The sequence below is a fragment of the Mixophyes fleayi genome, chromosome 3 (genome assembly GCF_038048845.1).
Source record: "Mixophyes fleayi isolate aMixFle1 chromosome 3, aMixFle1.hap1, whole genome shotgun sequence".
Classification (NCBI taxonomy): domain Eukaryota; kingdom Metazoa; phylum Chordata; class Amphibia; order Anura; family Limnodynastidae; genus Mixophyes; species Mixophyes fleayi.
The window spans coordinates 120,397,871-120,419,858 of record NC_134404.1 but is presented as its reverse complement, the minus strand read 5'-3'; the positions used below and the strand labels follow the sequence as shown (position 1 = coordinate 120,419,858).

Sequence of the window (21,988 nt, the reverse complement as noted above, 5' to 3'; positions counted from 1 at the left end):
TAATTTTGCTCACCGTGGAAGGCTCAGAACTGTGATTGTTGTTCTAAATGAATCCATAATGCAGGAAATGCTCTGCTTCCTTATCTCTATATTATTGGAATGTAATAGCATTGATACTCTAAAACATGGATGATAGATCATAGGCCAAGCTAAACTACCACCATCATTATTGACATTTGTTGCTAGCTTTATATGTTTCAAGTATAACTCCATATATATTATATTTCAACTCCATTATATGTTAAATTTCTAGCTGCGGTTTCAGAATTGCCCTATGTATTTGATCTCCAATCTCAGTACACTTATTGCCAATCGCTTCCATTAATGATCTGGTCAAAGAATTACCTATAAACATCATCCCTGCTGTACCATGGCTGCTGCTGGACTATGAGAAATGCATATGTCTGCATGGCTATTGTAAACAGAACATTGTAGACAACTGAAAACAGCATAGATGGAGAAATCAGTTGTCCTGGAGGTCTGTATGGTGCCAGTTTTTGGTATGCAGGTGTGGAGCTCACTGGAAGAGAAGATGGAATAAACAGTGATTAGAAACTATGTGAGTTGTATACTTATACAATTGATTATTAAAACTTCTGGGTGACAGAAGTTCTTTGGTGCATACACTTTGATAATTGCACAAAGAAGTGCATCACTTCTAGGTACTCTTTTCCCATAAGCCTCATAATAAAATTAAATTAGCAGTTACACAAAAAATTAAAGGAACGAGTTGAAAGAGAGCTGCCAATGGGATTTAAATCAGATATTCTCTCAGTGTCACCCATCAAATGAATCAATTTTAATAAATGCTGTTTTTTGTAGTAACATTTTTACTCACTTGTTAAGAAAATTACAAACAGAATTGCAAAATCATGAACCAGAAATTGATTATTCCCAAAGATGTTTCGTTGCTAGAAGACATAGAATATATTAAAGTGTTGTTACTTATTGTACAATAAGCAATCTTAACAGTTATTGCATTACAGGTCTTATCATGATGTTATGGTTTTTTTCCACTGAGGTGTAGAGTAGTCTGGCTATATCATTAGGTGCCTTTAGGGGGCGCATAAAATTCTGAACAAGTAACAGTGTCACTCATCTAGTGTTATCAATTTAACTACGGCCAAGGCGTGGAATTCTGACGTGGAAGAGCAGCAACCGGTAGCTTCTTAACTGTAGAGTTGCTGGCTGCTATTCCTCCATATTAGTGAGTGTTACTGGGAGTGTTCTGCTGCGCCATAATGTCACAGCCCAGCACCACACTCCTAGTCTAACACAAAGTAGCAGAGAATACTGGCCACACACCCACACAGGGTAAGAATTGAGGGAGGCCAGGGAACCAGTGGCTGAGTGGGGCACCCAAGGGGGATGGCATGCCTAGGGCACCCAGGGCGCTTCCACTGGTCCTGGAAGACAGACATAACAAATATTATTCCTACCAGTACTATATAAATGCAATGTAAAAAACAGCTTGCTAAGTGCAAAGACATAATAAAAGTCTTACCCAGTATAACAGCATTGTATTGATATATTCAATTAATCCAAACATAGCCATGTATTTAAACATGCAGAAAGATGTGACTAGGGCAGCTCGTCCTTCCCTGTTTAAACAAACAAACAAATAAAAATAGTATTCATTCTAGTGTTATTTAATACCCCACTGTTGTCAAGCTAAAGAACAATCTGAAAACAGAGTGGAAGAGGAAGTGAAGGGATGGAGTTTTGTTAGGAGCTGGATAAGAGCGGATGAGGAAAGAGTGAGAGAGCAGGAAAAAACAAACAGCTTGAGAGTCATAGCAAACCAGGAAAATGTATAAAGAAACAGAGAAAGAATAATAGAACAAGTGAAACACTGAGCAGAATACTAAAGATTGCTACAGTAAAATGGGCAAGTGTCAAAGCAAACCAGAGAAGTGCACAAGTGAAAGAACCCAGCAACACTCCCCTCTCACCTCTCTAGTAACACATCCACCATCACCTCTATGGTAGCACACCTCCCCCCCCCCCCTCACCTCCGTAGTAACACCTCCATCACCTTTCTAGTGACACATTTAACTAATTTCTCCAGTAGCCATACATCCCCCCTGTAGCAACACAATCCCACCTCCACTTCCTGTACCAACTATTCCCGAAAGAAACCTACCAGTCTTCCATGCTCCAGGAAAGGGACATTTAGTCTTGCACCTGAGACTAAGTTCACCAGTAGCACAGGGACAGTCTGGCAGTGAATCACAGTGAAGTTCATTCTATCGAATTTGCTGCAAAATAACCCCATTGAGATTGGCCGGGTCTCACTGTAGCTGTGAGGGGAAGCTTCTTGGCTCTCCCTCTATCTGTCCTGTACCCGACAGGCCAGTCTTATAGATCGCTGGAGTAGAGGCACTACAGTTTAGGGTAGTGATGATGCCAACAACATTTGTGTCCAAATAATCTTATTTTTCTCTACAGAAATGTGCTCAAAATTGAAAGCATTTATTTCAGTAAAACAAATAAGTTATTTTTTTGTCTTGTCTTAAGCTTTTCCCCACTTTTTACAGAATATACTGGAAAATAAATGTCTATTTTAAAATATTTACTTAGTTTATTTTCCTGTTAAAAAGAACATTTCAAAATAAGATGTAAAAGAATGCTTTATACAAATAACTGTTGCATTAGTGTTCTGCCTTATTGGGGAATACCTTCAATAACTGAGACATGGGGGTAAATGTATCAATCTGCGGGTTCTTCAACACCCGCGTGTTCAGCCTCTTCCGCGATTAAATTTCAAGCAGCGCTGCATTGTAAAGGGTTAACTTCCCTTTACAATGCAGCGCCGCTTGAAATTTAATCGCGGAAGAGGCTGAACACGCGGGTGTTGAAGAACCCGCAGATTGATACATTTACCCCATGGTATGCTATTTGTGTTTAGATAAGACATTGCTTACTTGAGTAATTCTGGGACACACTGAATATTTGTGATGTGAGAATTAAAAGGAGCAGCCACAGAGGCCTCTTGCACTGACAATGAAATCCCAGCGTTGGCCATTTTCAGAGCCTGAAAGTAAAGCTTAAGGGTTATTTATATCCCAAGTCACATAAACACCATCAGTAAATCACATTCCTACTGAGCTATATAACTTGTGAAGGTCTACATTGATGTTATAGGGCAACACTATCCAACTAGTTAACCCTTAACAATTTCTCAGTTACACAATTTTGAAAACTCACTGCTGATGACTGTACGACTGATATATTAGGTAGGAAAAAAACAGGTATATACATTGTTATACATTTATACCATAATGATGCACTTTCTCATGAAATTATTTTACATATACTTTAGCATTTCAATACAAGTTATTATGAATCACATCTAATCAAACAGAGCTGCAAACACAATAACACACATTCATATATAGGCTTAGAAGGAAGGCTGACAACTTTTGGGCTAAGAGGGTTACAACCAAAAGTAAGAGGCAAAGCTCTTTGAGCAGTGAGCCACAATAGAAAAATGGGCATGAAAAAAACATGTTGGAAGTGGTTTGTCTAATATGAACATAGACTTATACAGCCAATTAAATATATGAAGCCCTGTTATATCAAAGAGCATTTTAGTGACTGATGCAATATTAGTCTAGTAACCACTATGCAATACAAAGAGAATATTAGTGACTGATATACAAGGCCACTATAAAATTGACCCCTAAGTCTCTGTGGCTTTACAATAGAGATCCTATCCATATCTCTGGTATTGGCACAATGCAGGCCACAGATCTCTGGTGGTAACACAATGCACACCAAATTATTATACTATCTCTTTGCGCATTGGAAAGAAAGCTTAGCTGATTCTGGAATCCATCATGATTAGCACTAGGCATGGGATGCCAAAGGAATACAAAATACCTGGGCCCAGGCTTGATGGCTCCAGCAGTGGCAGATTATAATAGGGGTGGATGGAGCTGTAAGGGGCTGCAGCCCTATCCACTTTAACAATGCCCTAGGAATTTGCAGAGACAAATTATAGCTGAGGGCCCCTGCAAACTAATCATCCCAGTACCTGGCTGCAAAACAGAGCAGGTGGCTGCATAGTACAGTATGCTGATTCCTATTAGTCTGTGCAGTCACACACCCCTTTGCCAGTGCTTAATACAGCAACACAGGAACCCTGGGAAAAACTTCCTAAGAGTGCAGTTGCCATTCATTTGCTTAGAAAGACTACCACTCTGACTCTTTATCCTTGTCTACCCTTTGGATTATTCTAGCAGCTGACATTTAACAATCAATTTCAGGAAACCATCCTTGTATATAAAAATACTGAGTCTTTAATTTAACTTTTGTGCAAGACTATTAATATATAGCCTGCTATTGGAATTCACTGGTCATATTGTCACAAAGTGTTCTCCTTGACCTTACAAATCCCCTAGAACACCTACCCTCACCTTTGTAGTCAGGACCACCCTATATTGGGATTGGTGAACAACTGAAGCTATCCCCCAATCAGAGTGCTAGGGACTGTCTACTGGCAATGGCAGCTTCCAACATAGCCAGTAGACAGCTGCATTAGTGTAATACATAATTTCCTGGGTGAGCAGGGAACTTCACCTGGAATTGAGTGACAAGGAAAGACTGTGAGTTAGAAGGGTGCAGGGGAATACCCCTTTACCACAATTGCCAGCTGCTTTTACAAGCACAGGTTAATAATTATCCTTACTAATTTCTACTAATTATCGGTCAAGAAAGAGCTAGTTTAGTCTATGTTTCTTTCCCTAAATGACTATACAACCAATGTGCTAATTCATATCATTGTATATTGGATATGCTTTACCACAAAGCTCTGATCTTTATCACTGGTTTATCCTTCTCCACCCAACACTGAACTTCAGCTGTAGGATTGATCACCGTACACTACAGACAAAATGCAAATACAGTTCTCTGTACATATAGAGATATCTGAGGCAAACGTCTGCAGTATAATGTTGATTGTCTGTCTACTAATATTTCTGAAACTTTTGCTCTTGAAAGCGGTTTACTGATTTTTCTGAAAATGTGCAATATTTTAATGCAGTGTGTTATACGCAAGCTAATTACTAGTCATATAAAACTGTAAATATGGGTTTCTGAATTGATCTATATTACTAGCATGATATGGCTCAGATGAGCTCTATGTCCAGCCAAGGAAAAAAATATGAAAAACTGAATCTAAATGAATGTAGCCCCTTGATTCTGTTAAACTCTTCTATTTTCCCCAGGAGGTGTTTACAGATAACAGGGCCCAGACACTGGTTCCTGATGAGTTCCCAAATATCATTTATGAACCAGATCGCAAAATTTGAAGTCTTTGAAACATCTCTCTAAGGGCAGTGAAATGCAACAAACAACTGGAATATCTTAACCCAGCTGCCTGGCTTAGCAGTCAAGATGTCTAAGTGTTAATGACAAACTGGTGAAATAAGGACACAAGTTGGTTATGCAAATGAAGGCAAATTTATGAGCTGTTGTGTGAAAGTAGAAATATCTATGTAAGCTATTCTGGCAAGAAGTTCAGACAAGATAAATAAAACCTGCACTGAAAGGTGTTTGTACATCGGTCATAAACCCCTAATTTTCATTTACACAGTCTTTCTAGTTTGGATGTCAAAGGAAGGGTGGCTGTGGACACCTGCAGCATGTTAAAATGTCTTGTGAATCTAACATGGACTCGCTTTCGGAAAGTCAATGTTATATTGAAGAGTGTCCCTTTATTCTGCTTCTCCCAGGAAACAGAATCTTGATCATTCGTAAGTTTATCATTTCTGTGTTTTTCCTTTTTATTTTTAAAAGATACTATTGCAATATCATCATCATCATTTATTTATAGAGTGCCAGCAAATTCCATAGCGCTTTACAAATATATGTTTGTATGTCATTTGTTAACTGTTTTATCTTAAGCATTGAAGATTTACTTTCCATATTAAATCACACTTATGTTCAGGTCTCTGTGTACTTACGAAATCACGTGTCAAACAGCTTGGTTTCCAAAACGCTACATATTTGAGACAGGGGAGATCATTTTGGCTTATGATAACTCTGAGGAGAGTAAATGGTGATAGATTAGTTTTAACTTTTGAGGGAGAACCGAAGATTTCCTGAGTAAGAGTGTCAGCTCTTCTTAAAAACTTTGGTGGTGGCATAATTGGTGAGACAGAAAGATAGTGTGTGGCATAGTGAGAAAAAATATTAATGTTTTTAAATAGACCAGTTGGTTATTTTTTATTACCCCTTAGTCACACAAACATCACACAGGCTCAAGTGAGTCCTGGATCGTGACATAGTGTTTCCCAAATCCAGTCCTCAGAGAGCCCTAACAGTGCATGTTTTCCATACCCAGTCCTCAGGGAACCCTAACTGTGCAGGTTTTCCATATCCAGTCCTCAGAGAGCCCTAACAGTGCATGTTTTCCTTATCCAGTCCTCAGGGAACCCTAACTGTGCATGTTTTCCATATCCAGTCCTCAGGGAGCCTTAACAGTGCATGTTTTGCATATCCAGTCCTCAGGTAACCCTAACTGTGCAGGTTTTCCATATCCAGTCCTCAGGGACCCCTAACTGTGTATGTTTTTCAAGTAACAAATTAAATACTTAGTACCACCTGTAGGTGTGTTACAATGTGTCAGTCAGTAATGAATACACCTGTGCTCCAGCAAGGAGATATGAAAAACATGCACTGTTAGGGCTCCCTTAGTACTAGATTTGTGAAAGCCTGCCCTAATGCATTTCGGTAGAGGTGCCATAATATTCGTCTCACCATTACTCTGGAATGTGCAACAGAAAAGACTGAAACTGAGGTCCCCTGTTAATATTAAATTGTTTAAGCCAGTATATTTAAAATACATTACGGAAGTCTGCAACCACTTTCAATGATCTTAGTTTATCTCAATCCACTTCTACAACCTCCCAACCTCCTTTCTTCTTGCATCAGTGAATAACTTGTTCCTGAGTCACCCTCCCTTACTATTCCTTGCATACTATCAAAATCTTCCATACTTCTCTCCCTATTATTATTCCAGTTCCAGACACTCCCACTCTTTCCGAACTAGTTCCCAGCTCTCCTGACACACATTTCTCCTTTGGTGATTTTTAAACTGACTATGTGCATCTCTTGGTTTGCAGCATCCACTTTAATTAGTTTCCTTGCTGGACCATAATGCTTTTGCTTTACAGTAATACTAAACCATGTGTGCCATTGTGTTTGCTAGACATCGTTCTACATACCCTATGGACTGTCTTTTACCTGAACTCAAATGTATTTGTATTTATCATTTCTATTGCAGTATGTTAATATAGTGTATTGGGGGAATTCAATAGTAATAGTGCGCAGAGAGTGGTCTACGCAGTATTACCAATATTACGGTAATAGTGCGCACTATTACCGTTAATACGGTAACCTTTAATGCTGGTTTTTGCTCGCAGCTCAGGGAGCCGGGAGCAGAAGTCAGGGTTAAAATTATCGTAATAACGGTGATAGAATTAATGCCACATTGAGCGTGGACACATTGAATTCCCCCCTATGTGTGTTATGTTAATATAGTGTGTCTGAGGGGGGACAGTATGTTAATATAATATGTGAGGGAAGGGTGGGTCTTAATATAGTGTGGGAGGTAGGCTATTTAATGGTGGAGTGCAGGTGGGGTCTAATTATTTAATGGGTACTATTTAATTTGTGGGGTAATGATGGGGCAATTTAATTTATTGGTGGGGATATTTAATTTAATATTGGGGCCTATTAATTTAAGGTAAGGGGACAGGACCTTTAATTTAATGCTGGGGTGGTTTGGGGCTATTAATTTAATATGGGGCTGATTTTGGGGAGGTGGGCTATTAGGGCTAGTAGGTTAATTGGCTGCTATCAAATTTACCCTAGTTTCTCTGTCTGTCTGTGTGTGTGTGTGTGTGTGTGTGTTAGAGAATTTAGACTGTACGCTCCAATGGGGCAGGTACTGATGGAATGAGTTCTCTGCACATTGCTGCAGAATTAGTGGCGCTATATAAATAAATTATGATAATGATGTTGATTTATTACATTTGAATATGAATTATTTAATGCTGGAATGGTTTTGGAAAATGGTTATATTTGTTAAAAGTAAATGCTAATTAATTTATTGCTGGGGCTGTTTGGAGGGAGAGAAATAGGTTTATATATTAAATGGGAATTCTATTAATTTAATGTTGGGGCTGGTTGGAGGGATATTGATCTATTTAGCAAATGTGAATATTATTATTTTAATGTTGGGGATGAAAGGAGGCATAATTATAAAACGTGAGTGCTACTAATTTAATACCAGGACTGGTTGGAGTTTTCTAAATCTCATGTACCCAATTTTTTTTCCAAATAGGGAATCCAACATTCCAGGAGCAAGACAAGCAGCAACTGAGCTAAAGACACCAGCAGCCACAAGTGGTAAAAGTGATAAAAACAGGTAGGAGAGAACAGGACAGTCTACCAACTGTCCTGAATTTGGTGAGACAGTCCCGAATTTGGGTGACTGTTTAGATTAGTCAGGATTTGGTCCAACTACAAGGACAGTTGGGAGGTATGTCCCACTTCACCATGTACTGCTTGTGAAGGCAGAACTGCGTGCAGCTAACAGTAGTGCACACAGTATTGCCTCTGTATTGTATAACATTTGTCTAAAATAAAATGATAACCATGTTACATCATTGGGACCACCTGTCTAAAGTGCCCCAGGCCCCCCAGAGCCTTAATCCAGCTCTGGGCCAGGGTGTCAGATTCACACCTATTGCTCTTCCCAGTACCACCCCTCATATTATTTGTTTCAGGTTAACCCTGTCTCATTGCCGGCAATTGAATCCCCCACAATATGTCATGCCTAGAGAAGTGCAGCCATGCCCCATGTTGACCACGCCCCTTTGGAGCTGCCACTGCACGGCGGCATACAGTTACCTTTCTTATCACTAGCGGAGGGGGGGCAAAAAGATGCTGTACCAGAGCCCCAAATTCCTCTTGGCAACCTTGAATTGCTGCAGCACTTGTCAAAACAGGTGCTGTCTTCCATGTAATGGCCTACTTTTCCTTGGCTTTCCTTTATGTCATGTAAATTGTATACCTTTAACAGACATAAATTGTATCTCTTTGCCATAAGTTCAGCATTATACTACTGAAGTCCTATAGCAAGTGGATGCTTATATTTTTACTCAAATCTGATTATTGTATTGATGTAACTTTGCATGGGTTAAGAGTTTGTATATTGTCATTATGGTACAGTGGGGTGTATTAAAAATATTGAAAATTACATCTATGAAAGTGAACATCTGTAAAAGAATTGTGCATTGCCAGGGACATGATGATGATGTAAGTTGTGAAATTCCAGGTTAGTTAGCAACTAGGAAATACTACACCTTATATTAAATGAAAGAACACAAGTAATGTAAAGGTAAAAATTTACAATTGTGTATGCTGGTGTACTTACTGCACAGTCATTGGCTCCATCTCCACACATCCCTACATAATAGCTGGAAAACAAAATTGTTCAATTAATTTTATAACTCATTTTATGTATCAGCAGCTTTACAATTTGTGACACTGCAATAAGTATATAACAAAAAAATAGAATATGTTAATAATATCCTTATTAGCTCACCTTATATGAATAAGCAAACTTCCGCTATATATTATATTATTATTATATTGTTCTTTATTTATTGAGCACTGACATATTATGCAGGGCTGTACATTGAGGAATCATGACACATAAATTACACATAATGACATAGAAGATAGTTAAAGATGGCCCTGCCAATATGTGCTGGGGAGAAATGGAAACATAAGCAAGTGGAATAACTATTGTAACTGGTTTGCGGGGAGTGGCTACTGTCAGGCAGAACCATAAATATTTACCAATATAAAAGCAGTCATTGTGAAATAGCATTTCTGCTCAACTTTTGGTGGTCTGGTATGGTTGGAATGAGAATACACAGATGAAAGAATGAAAGTCAACTGCTGGCAACCATAACAGTCCCTCACCATTTATATCAACCAAACCTTCTTCTTCTGGAGAAGTCTTTCACTTTTGTGCTGCATGGTCACTATAGTGGTTATCTGCCTGCTCATAGTAGCTGTGTGCTTGGTATTGTTCTTTGGCATCCTGCTCTCTCTCTATTTCATTTATTTATAGTTTACTTTTTGGTTAAGACCACAGGGGGAATGTATGATGGGATGTAAGTTTATATCCTGTAGCTTTCTACAAAACTGTCCACTGTTGTTTTTTGCACACAAAGGGGCATATTCAATTGTCGGTGGGATCACTGAAAATCCCGCCGCTGAAAAAGTAATACATGTAATACGGTAATTTGTAGCTGGATTTCAGCTCGTGGCTCAGGGAGCTGCGAGCTGAAATACAGCAAGTAAATTACCGTATTACATGTTTTTCCACGCACGATTACCATAATATCAGTAATCGTGCGCGGACCGCAGGATTTTCGGCAATCCCGCGGACAATTGAATATGCCCCAAAATGTCAAATAAGATACATGCCTTGTTTTTGCTCTAATGCACCTAAATGGTCTCCATGGAGCACATCAAGGCGCAAATGTACTCTCCACTATTATGAGATACCTCTGAAAACTGATAGAGTACTAAATGTAGCACAATCTTAAGAGGTGAACTATGAAAAGTGTAAACGTAGCATCAAAACTTCAATCTCCAGCCACTTAAGAAACACTCCTTTTGTTAAATTAAAGTTGATGTTACTCCCAAAATACTGCTTATTTTAACCTAATTCATGGCTTAATTTCATTATGAGAATGATGGGAAGTTGGAGCTGTCTTTAGTACATGTGGCACTTTTGTGTGTTTGAAGATCTGTATAGCACCTAGAAAAGCGCTTTCTGCCAAAGTGCAAAATGTCCCTATTCTTGCTCTTCAATCCCAGGTGCTTTGTGGGAAACCTAATCACAAATATATGCAAATCTAGGTGCAAGATAGCACCAAGGAGAATTCTGCAGTTTGCAAATGAGGACCTGCGTGTAAAAACTCTAAATCGGTCAATATACCTCAGTCTAATTAAAACATTTATGAGATCAATTAAATAGAAATAGGACATCCAGAAACCTTGAAAGATCCAAAGACCTGAAGACATAAAACTAGATAATAAATGTACAGAAACAGGGAGGTTTCATCAAATGTTTGGAAAAGTTCTATATTGGGGTAACTTCAGGAGCATACATACTAAGCACACTAGATCACTCTATTCTACAGTATAAAAAGATTTTGCTTTCAGTTTAGTTTTATTGTAGCTAGAATGGATTATAGTTGCCTTTCTGTGTGTTTGAAAGTAGAAGTTAGACATTTTTGGATAGGTAATTCCATATAATTACAGAAACACTTGCTCAAGTTTTCTAAATTCATCAATAATAGTCGATTTCTGCCCAGGGGACATTCTTGCAAAAACTGTACCATTCATTAGTAGCTGTGTAAGACAATGCAACACTATTGTTATTTTGTTACTTTTGAATTTAATGCAAAAACAGATGCTAAAAGTAGCGAAAATGAGGAATTATGTGTTAACGTATTATTGTACGCTATTGATATCCTATATACTTATGTATATTTTCTTACTCCTATTTTAAGTGAGAATGAAACATAATGAATAATAACTCATATTATATGTATACCAGAGACATTCCTTAATGCCTTTCACAATGGTGGAATCCATGTAACAATATGCAGACATAGGTGGCTTGTGTATGTGTAGAGGCTTCTGTTTTTCTCTCAGTCCAACCCACTTATGCTTCAGGGCCCGTTAGCTGGTGCCTCAACTGCTATGGCTTTAACAATGTCATTGTAACGGTTGTCTCTTGCTGTACCAGATCTCCTCTGTGGGCTTGATTTATTAAGGAAAGTTAAGTAAAAAATTGAGTAAGTTTTCTTACTTAAGTTTTGTGGACAAAACCATGTTGCAATGCAAGGGGTGCAAATCAGTTTATTATTTTGCACATAAGTTAAATACTGGCTGTTTTTTTTATGTAGCACACAAATACTTGATGCCCCACCCCAAATATAAATCTGCCATCACATTTTAAATTTACCTCCCCCTCCAATCCAACATGGTTTTGCCTTACTTACTTCATTTTGCTTAACTTTCGTTAATGAATCAGGCCCTGTTTCAGTATTCTGTGATGCATGAATTAACTTGAGGGTTGCTTGTTGGATATGGAGTCTCCATACAGTGATTCCGAGGAATGCATTTGTTTAACAACTTAATTAATGCTAATTCATATATATGATTATTACTATTAAATCCTTTTCTTATACATAGTTTGTGTCAATGTATTATTATTTTGTTGTTCTAATAATTCAGGATTGTAATCTTAGTATCCCGATACATGTTTGATACACTTTTAATTAAAATACATGCATGCTGTTGGTGATCAATTTGTTGATGATAATTGACGTATCTTAATTCCAGCCACCTGAATATAGTTTTGGGTGTATCTTGATGCAGCTGCATATTTATAGTGTATTAATACATGTGTAAGGCAGAGAATTTGCAGCCGTAATTTTACACTTTCCTTCAGACTGTAAACGTGAGGCTTTTTCTAATCAAGCCATAGTGTGGAATATATGGCATGTATTGTATCAATCAATACTGATGAGATGGGAAATTATTGTTACAATAAAGGATAAATGAAGTTGCATAGTCTATATGAAAACCTAACTTCACTTACTTTTGGTAATAATTCATCAAAGTGTTTCTCCAGATTTTCATACGTTTGCCCATTCATTGAAAAATGATAATCACTGCTCTGTTTCTTGGTGTTCAACATTTCTTCAATATTGATGGAAATATCCTGTTAACAATCATATAATTTATTTACTTTTTTATATTTATCATGGAATAATCAAACTTTAATTATCCCAAACAATATGGTAAATTCTTCAGCCAGTCACTGCAGAAGGTATATGAGAACATTTACAGGTCTGCCCTGCACACCCATCAGGAGGCGGGTACGTGCGTACGTGTGCACCCCTAGAGGGGGGGGGGCGGGGGGGAGTACAGGCTTGGTTAGGGGGGGGAGCTTTCGGCTGCTCCCAGTCCCTGGACAGACTGCAGAGTGTAAACTGAGGAGCTCTAATCTTGCAAGATTATGGAAATTTACAAGACTAAGGGATTCCCTACTCACTCTGCTGAACGTTTCCACTCTGCACCAACACAAGTAAGTATGCTGGGTGGGGCGTCAATGTCATAATGTGTCTGGGGGAAGGGTTATAATGCGTGTGGGTGAAGGGTTAAAATGTGTTTGTGGGTGGTGGCATGATGTGTCTGGGGGATGGCTGGGGGTTGTGTTATGTGCCGGGGGTGGCATGATAAATGTACTGTATTATAATAATGTATGTATTATATAAAGCGTGATCTCTGTTCTGTATTGTGTTCACTTATTGCACGGTTTTCAATATTTCATGTACCTATCCATTTTCCAAACAGGTCCAAACATTCCAGGATGCATACAAGGATCCAGTACCAGGTTGTGAAAGCTGCATTACATGGTAGGTGAGAGCAACACCTTTTTAGTACATAATAGGTCATTTTTAAAGAGGCGCACAATGTGGCCACACCCCCTTCATTGGCACACAGCCCTTTTACTGCTCATCTAGTGGGGGGAAGGGGCAAAAATTACTGTATCAGGGTCCCAAATTCCTCTTGGCAGTCCTGTGTATGAATATTTTTGCTGGCTTATATTTTACACATGTAACTAAGCAACATAAATAGTATAAACCAGAATGTTGCTATGTAGCAGCTTCAGTTATGTACTATCTAGCAGTTAAAGTGTTATCTAACAAATTATCTAAATAGCTAAATTCATATACTGTAGATTTAAGCTACCCAGTAAAACACAAGTATTTGAGTAAAGGTCTGTTTGTCTGTAGGACTTCATCTGTTATTCAATTTCAAACTGAAGTTTCTCTAGTATTCCTAACCTGATGATACAGTGTGTTTCTATGTTTTCTTTACATATTTGAATAAGTTTAAATCAAGGTTTCTCAGTTGAAAACATGATTGTGTGTTGATTGTGCAGGAGAATGCTATAATGATAGATAGCACCCAAAAACTTTGATTTGGTCCCGAATTCCTAAAACATGGTAATAATGAAGATAAAATGCTGCCACCACCTGACATTGATATTCATTTTGTTCACTCTGTGGATATTCCAGAAGTTTGTAGGTAACAAAGGCTGGAGAACAGCCTTCAGGACCACGAGCCTCCACCAGAATCACTTGGCTGCCTTCAGGAATCATGCCACAGTTTTTGGCAACTGTAGTCGCTGTTTGTGTATTGTCACCTGTAGACCAGAGAATGTAACTGTTATTACCATTGTGTACTATGCTCCAGCTAATTTTCATATCAATTGCTTGTTCTTTTACTGCAGTGGTAGCCGAAGATATAACCTATATTCATGCAGGTATTGAAGGGTGTTAACTAAAATTGCTCAAAATGCAAATCTGATTTAAAACCATAGCAACCATGCCTGATATTTCCTTTACTTGACTACATACAGTAGTAAGATAAAAGTTAAAATTGTTGTTTGGTTGCTGTGGTTTTAGATTTGCACATTTGAGCAGTGTTCGTTAGTAAATATTACCCTAAATATTTTTATCTAACATATATTGATTGATATATTATCCTGCATAGAAAAGAACAATTTTTCTGCACAGTTGAATTTATGCACAAATGTAAGATCTGTCATATTACAGTAATGTGTTATAGGTTTACAATGTGGACTTAGCCACAGGATTAGAGTTGATATGAGGCTTCGGGTACACCAAATAGTGACACAGATGTGAGGGAAATGAAGTAGTCTGTGCATGGTGATACATATGTGAGGCTAATAGACTAGTAGTCAATATATGGTGGATAAATTGTGTGTAATTGAAGCAACACGAAAGTATTGTGGACAGACCAGCAGGAGTTGCTGATTATGTCCACGTGATTACATCTGAAGGCATTGATACATACAAGACCAAGATACTATTTCTAAATACTGTTTGCCACTTTACAAATTGTTTGCCAAACATAGAAATCTTATCTTTGGAAAGAGTTGTATGAACAGATAGGGATACCTGCATTATTTTACCTATACCCTATTATAGATAAAACCCAAGCTAAGTGCAATAGAAAGGGGGTTATCACACAGGGAAATCTTTACAAAGGGATCCAGCTTGGACACATAAATCCCAATTCCCTTTCCCTACTCTGTTCTACCTCTGCCATGATTATTTGATAAGCACCACTCCCTATATTGGTTAATAACACATAGGAATATGTTAGTCATTTTATAGATATCTCCGACTACTTGCCCTATACAGATAACACCAGTGACAATCAAGTATTAAGAGATGAGATGATGTGTGTTACTATGTAATATGATATGTGTTGTCAATCCGAGTTAATCTCTGCTGAGTTAATATTCTGGACATTTGTAGGATTATACCCATATCTTAATCACAAGAAACTGAGTTATATCACACAATAAGGTTTAACATAAACAATGATACTAGGGGGTATATTTACTAAACTGTAGGTTTGAAAAAGTGGAGATGTTACCTATAACAACCAATTAGATTCTACCTGTCATTTTGTAGAATGCACTAAATAAATGAAAGCTAGAATCTGATTGGTTGCTATAGGCAACATCTCCACTTTTCCAAACCCGCAGTTTAGTAAATCTAGCCATAAATCTCTGACGGCTCCACAGAAGGGTCTGAAAATAATTTTTATTTTATTTCACAATTCTCTATATCCTTTTTATTGATCTGATTTTAATATTTACGCCTCCTTAATGACCTGGCTAAGAATCAAGACTTGAATAAAAATGTTTTAATGTGTCATTAATAAAACTGTTTTTATGATTGCTAGTGGACTGGAGTGTTCCAATATTCAACTCTAATCCTGTGGCTAAATCCACATTGTAAACTGATATCTATTTGCTTAGTTGTGGAAGCTCCCCCTCACAGAATACAAATTAATAATTATATGTATATGGTAGTGAGGATAGTCCAATCCTTTGAGCGGACCTAAACCCCCCTCCTTTTTGTGAACCGTTATGTGATATATCATGGCAATGTACAATGTCCCTTTGAAAGACATGAATTGATCTTTTGTGTGGCCTAAATTGTCCCAGTTTTGCAATCCAGAGTATGAGAGGTATGCATACTGTGTTACTTATCGAGTTAAAAATGTTATTATTGTATCTATTACATTTGAATTACAATGATATATATGGTATTCCTCACAGACTATGAATGCTCATATATACTGTAAGCTGAAAGTATGTCTCTTTCTTATATTCACACCTGTGATCATAACAGTCCTGATGTTGGCTGCATTCAGTTCATCCAGGACTGGCTTGGTTTCTGGTTTAAGACGATTTTCTAATATTAGCAAACCGAGAAACTCCATGTCACATTCAACTTCATTTCTTCAGAGTGATACAAAAACATTGAAACAATGGGTTATTTACCAGTTACTTTTATAAAGTTAGTTAATTATTAGGATTGCCATCTCCTTCTGAATGTCCCAACATTTCCTCAAAGTCAACAATGGCCAAGTCCATCCTTATAGTTTTCCATCCTTCTAGACACTACACCCCTCTCATCTTCTTCATCACTATTGATAATACCAAAATCTTCTCTTCTCCCCAAATTTGTTGCCTGTGTGTGTTACTCTTGACACTTCCCTCTCCTTTACCCTCCACATCCAATCCCTTATCCAATCTTGCTGCTTCCTTCTTCGCAATATCGCCCATATCAGACCCTTCCCTTCCTTTCCAGTGATACCACCAAAACTCTCATCCATTCTCTGATCATCCCCCACCTGGATTACTGCAACTTCCTAGTTACTGGTCTCCCCACTCCTGACTTACTCCTCTTCAGTTCATACTCAGTTGCTGCCTGACTAATCCTCTCTCGCCGTCTACATTTGCCTGCCCTCTCTGTCAAGCTATGCACTGGCTCCCACTCCTCTCCCTTACATACAAAGCCCTCTCTAACTCTACTCCTCCTTATGTCTCCAACCTCACCTCCATTAATACTCCCTCTTGTCCGCTACAATCTGCCATCGAGTCCCATCTAACCTATCATCTGGTTACCACGTCTCAATCCCGCATACAAGTTTTCTCCTGTACTGTCCCTCTTCTCTGGAATGATCTCCCACATTCTATCAGGCCATCTCCTAAACTGCTAATCTTCAAATGTTCCCTCAAAACCCACCTGTTCAGGAAAGTCCACCCGTCATCTGTCTAATCTCCTCTGTCCCCTCCTCTCCTGCCTTTTCTTGACTCTCTTTCACTCATCTCCATCTTTCCTCCTCTGCTCCTCTTACTACCTCTTTGCTCATCTCCCCCTCCTGAATATGATCCCATCACGCTGACACCCCTCCTCATTTCCTGTCATTTGGCCCCTTCTCTTTAGATTGTGAGCTCCCACGAGCCGGGCCCTGTTTTCCTTGTGTCCTCCTCCTTCTGCCACCTCTGCCTTTGGCTTCCCAGCTTAATTTTTGCATTTGCCCTTGGTTTTCCTCTTCTCCTTTTCCTTCCTCTCCCCATCACTGCTCTGTCCCTGTTAGTTGTGCTCACCGCTGGGCTCAGGTCAGCCTGTTTCATACCTCACCTCTCCTCCTCCCCTTCCCTTGCTTCTATGCTTTCTGGTACTCACCCATACCACTATATCGTAGCTGAATTGGATTTTTAATTGCACTCTGTTTTAGTAATACCCTGTATGCCATGTTTTGTCCATGCTCTATGTACAGCACCATTGGCCTTTTGTGGCACCATAAAATTAAAGGATAATAATAATAATCAATAATTACTCTAAACTGGCCACACATAGGTCAATCCTGTCACTCCACCAAGAGACAGAATTAATTTCCATTTTGGTCACACGTGTGGGTTGCCTAATTGGACAGAGTCAGCTACTTGATGCTTAATGGGGGCAACCAGTTATCATGAGGGCCTGTTTTTGTGTTTGGCAGATGACCACACATATTCAGATGGCAGTACTCTGCTGACCTGATTTACAAGTGTGTTTAAAAAGTTCGGATATTTTTAGATTTTTATTTGGGATTGTACTTATTTGGGGTGCAAATATGTGGCAATATTGATGACATAGTTATATATAAAATCTGACTGGTAAATATGCCCTGACATCTATATATATATATAATTCTAAAACTTTAGGCTCAGATAAAGGTGTGCTAGACATTTCTATTCTATTCTGAACTTATTGTAAATACATATAAGCAATGCTATTGTTCTACATCTCAGACTAACACCAACCTGCATTTGTCAGTTATTCTTAACTCACCTATCAATACTGTCTAAATTTTCACGATATCCATTCTTGAGAAGTTTGGATGCTACCCCAATGACTCTTAAGCCCTGAAACGTGTAGATCTCCAGTTCATTCAAAAAATCTTTGGGAACTGCATATTAAAAAAGTTAAGTAAAATAAATAGTTTTAAAGATTTTTTTGCCAGTGATAGGGCTCTTCACATACAATTATAATACCTTCCGACATTACCTATTCATCCAGGACACAATGATCTGCTCCCATTCTTTCTACTTATTTTAAAGTTTACAATTAGTAGATAATAGGGTTAAATACTATTTCAAAAATATTAACTTCAATTATAGCATAGCATTTGTTACTTATACATTTTATATTATTGTTATTAGATACTGTTTTGATATTGTTGTAGTGAGCTTCTAAAATGAAATGAATAAAAATATGATACTATACCTGTTTCTGGTCTGCAAAAACTGGTCACCATCTCAGGAGCTCCCTTCATGTAAACAAGCAACCCATCCACTCCTATAACCTCAGTAATAACAGACATACGTTGCATGGCGGAGGAGAATGGGTACTGGAACATAACTTTTACTCCTTCCATTGTATTCTATAAAGCATATAATAACATACATGTAATATGAAAATTATTATTTTATGTTGCTGAATATCCTGCAAAGAATGGAATAGTATACACTTGTATTAGCTCTTTTAGCAATAAACATTATTTTGACTCCTTATTTTAATCCTTATTCTCCAAAGGCAGAAAGCAAAAAATTGCAACTGGCATGTATGAGTAATGTACAGCTAACTGATGCTTATTAACATGCACTAATCCAGCAAGTGTACTGGACCAGATTAGTATGAAGGCCAATTAGTCATTGCCCTTAGTCCTTGCCCTTGCCCAGCTAAACCCTCATTTACCCATTATTCCACCTTTACTGCAAGTGGATTTGTGCATAGTCAACACCATTACTGTATCCGATATATCAAATTGTTGATATATGGATTAAAACTTTGAGTATGACCAAAATACCCTGAATTCACATTTGTGTTCTATGAACTGATTTGAAATTCTACATGTGGAGAAGGGTAGAGGTACAGCTCAGAAAAAGAGGTATTGTACAAAATATAAATACAGCCGTTATGTCCTAAATATAAACAGTTGTTATATAAATGTTGTTATATTGCAGTTTTAGTATCTCTCCATGATTTGAGAACTTACAATCCATGCATCTGACCCAGGTCGGATACTCATGTTCTGGGTTGTATCTCCTTCATTATTGTCTGTGCAGGTTTCTTCTAACACCTGGAAACATGCCATAGAGAAATAACATTATTACAAGCTCATAATTTTAGTTATATGGAACTAAAGTAAGTGGTAGTATGATGCGTAGCTAGTTCAATATTACCCAGCCAGTGGCTTCAAACATTTTCAGATCCAAAGGGTTACCTTGTAATTTCCCATCAACCATGATCAGGGAGTGACAGCATGTCATAGCACAAAACATAGGCCCCCAGGTTAGCGCATTCATCTGGTCGTGTCTAAGCATATCCTGAAAACTAAATATTGAAATAAGATTAAAATCAGTAAATAAATATCTAAAAGCCTAAGACATATACTATGTATTCTAAAAATAATCTATACAATATACTGACCAAATATTTTGGAAGCAGTCTGATTCTCTCTAAACATTCTATTCATCACCTAAGTAGTAAACTAATAAGATGATATCTAAGCATAAGTAGTAATAAACAGTACCATGTGCCATCTGATAGTATAATGCCCATTAAATCAAGTCCATCTTCCGTTAAAGTGCCAGTCTAGATGAAAAAGAAATATGAAGAGAACATTCACAAATGACATAGTAAAAAAGCATTACATAAAATGGTTATAGTAAACATACAAAAGTAACAGGTTATTGACAACTTTTCTTCCGAGGTCACAAATAGTTTTAGATTGCCTGTTCTGCTATAGGTTATCAGGTCAGTTATGTCTGCGGGTGATTAGCTAAAGGCTAACTTTGAAGTTAGATATTAATAAAAAAGAACTTGATGTTGCAAAGATGATCAATTATCAATTTCTCAATTGTAGTTAATTAATATGTGTAGTAATGTTTTATGCTTAGAAAACACCATCTAGGTTTGCTGTAATTCACTAACAACTAACCCATACTCCAAGGTACGGTGCATATACCTGGCTTAAATTAGCTGCACATGCATAGAAACAACATAATATTTTAATAAATAAAACATTACATCATTTTACTTGTTGATTGTTGGTTTAACTTCCATTGAACTTGGGTCATATACATTTCAGCAAAGCAGCTCAAGTAAGCAATCAAGGACTTTTTTAATGGGCTGAACATGGATTTTCATAGCAAACTGGATTTTCATAGGGTGAGCAATATCTGCATGTAATAATTATGGAACATGGAGATAAGGGGTTTTCCGCAGGGGCAATTTATTTAATCTGCTTTAAGTGTAGAGATTCCCAACTGTCAGAGCAGCTGGTATGATTGGGCAAATTGCAGATGTCAAAGGAAAGAGTGACTCCACGATAATTATTCATGATGAAACCTATTATCCATGTAGTACTTCACATTCTGAGCAGAAAGTTATTTCTTTGAATGAGGAGTTCTATGAAGGTTGAAACAAGTTTTCTTTGTGTGGATTTTCTATGTCAGCTCCAATCTATTTCACACTGACAAGCCCCAGTAGATAAAGCATTGATAAAAATGGACTGCCATATAAATGACATTACCTAGAAGTCTATTCTCCTGAATGCAAGTGGCGTAATTGTATAAAGCATAAGGATAATCCAGACAAAGTATAGAAACATTTTACAATATATTTACTTTATCAAAGCAAAAGAGGTTGAGCTGGCCGCACATGTTAATTCTGTCTGGACTGATGCAAAATACACTCTTTTTCTTTAATCTGCTTTGAGCGTAGAGAATCCCAACCGTCAGAGCAGCTGGTATGATTGGGCAAATTGCAGATGTCAAAAGAACGAGTGACTCCATGATAATTCTCCATGCAGAAACCTATTATCAAAATAATGAGTTGGCAACAATGTATACAGTATTTTATATTATTTCTATACAAACTACAGTGTAAAGCAGTGGTTCTCAAACTTTAAGAAATACCTCACTGGTAATGTTTGCCCCAGCTTGCACCCACTTGCCTCAATTGGGCTAATAGTGAGAGAATTCATAAGAGGCACATAGTTTCTATTTTTTGTTTTTGTTTATAGACGTGTAATGGGGAACGAATTACTCTAGTAAAAAGTATAAAAATCATTTTACTTACTAGTGATAGTGATAGACCAAGGATATAATGTTAAATAGTGCAAGATGGAATTGCCCTTGGTCCCACCCACCCGGGCCCATCCACCCGTAGGTTAAAATGGACATGCAGATAGTTTGACAAACCAAGCACTTCAGCAACAGGGAATGCCACCTTTGTGACTGAAGTGCTTGATTTGTTTGGGCCCCCACAAAAGTAAACATTTTGGTTGTTGAACTGGAGAGAATAGATCAGAAATGTAACAAATTACTAATGGTCATTTAGTTAACAGTGGTCATCTTCTCTAGTGATGATGCAATGTCATTACCCCATCATCATCCTCATCACTGATGTCTAGATCAATTACATTTTCAAAAAGGTACACC

General features: G+C 37.8%; 1 protein-coding gene across 1 annotated transcript in view; it reads right to left on the bottom strand.

The window, feature by feature from the left end:
* Positions 1-21,988, bottom strand: part of LOC142143177 (putative cation-transporting ATPase 13A4) — a 68,190-nt gene that overhangs the window by 12,909 nt on the left and 33,293 nt on the right. The window contains exons 12-26 of the mRNA XM_075200885.1: positions 21,173-21,361; positions 20,077-20,138; positions 19,727-19,877; positions 19,540-19,623; positions 18,768-18,924; positions 18,333-18,450; positions 16,326-16,450; positions 14,145-14,314; positions 12,701-12,823; positions 11,363-11,442; positions 9,446-9,488; positions 2,925-3,034; positions 1,505-1,601; positions 839-911; positions 346-520 (exon numbers count right to left, since the gene is read on the bottom strand). Of these exons, the coding sequence (XP_075056986.1) occupies positions 346-520; positions 839-911; positions 1,505-1,601; positions 2,925-3,034; positions 9,446-9,488; positions 11,363-11,442; positions 12,701-12,823; positions 14,145-14,314; positions 16,326-16,450; positions 18,333-18,450; positions 18,768-18,924; positions 19,540-19,623; positions 19,727-19,877; positions 20,077-20,138; positions 21,173-21,361 (1,757 nt within the window). The remainder of the gene's footprint in view (positions 1-345; positions 521-838; positions 912-1,504; positions 1,602-2,924; positions 3,035-9,445; positions 9,489-11,362; positions 11,443-12,700; positions 12,824-14,144; positions 14,315-16,325; positions 16,451-18,332; positions 18,451-18,767; positions 18,925-19,539; positions 19,624-19,726; positions 19,878-20,076; positions 20,139-21,172; positions 21,362-21,988) is intronic.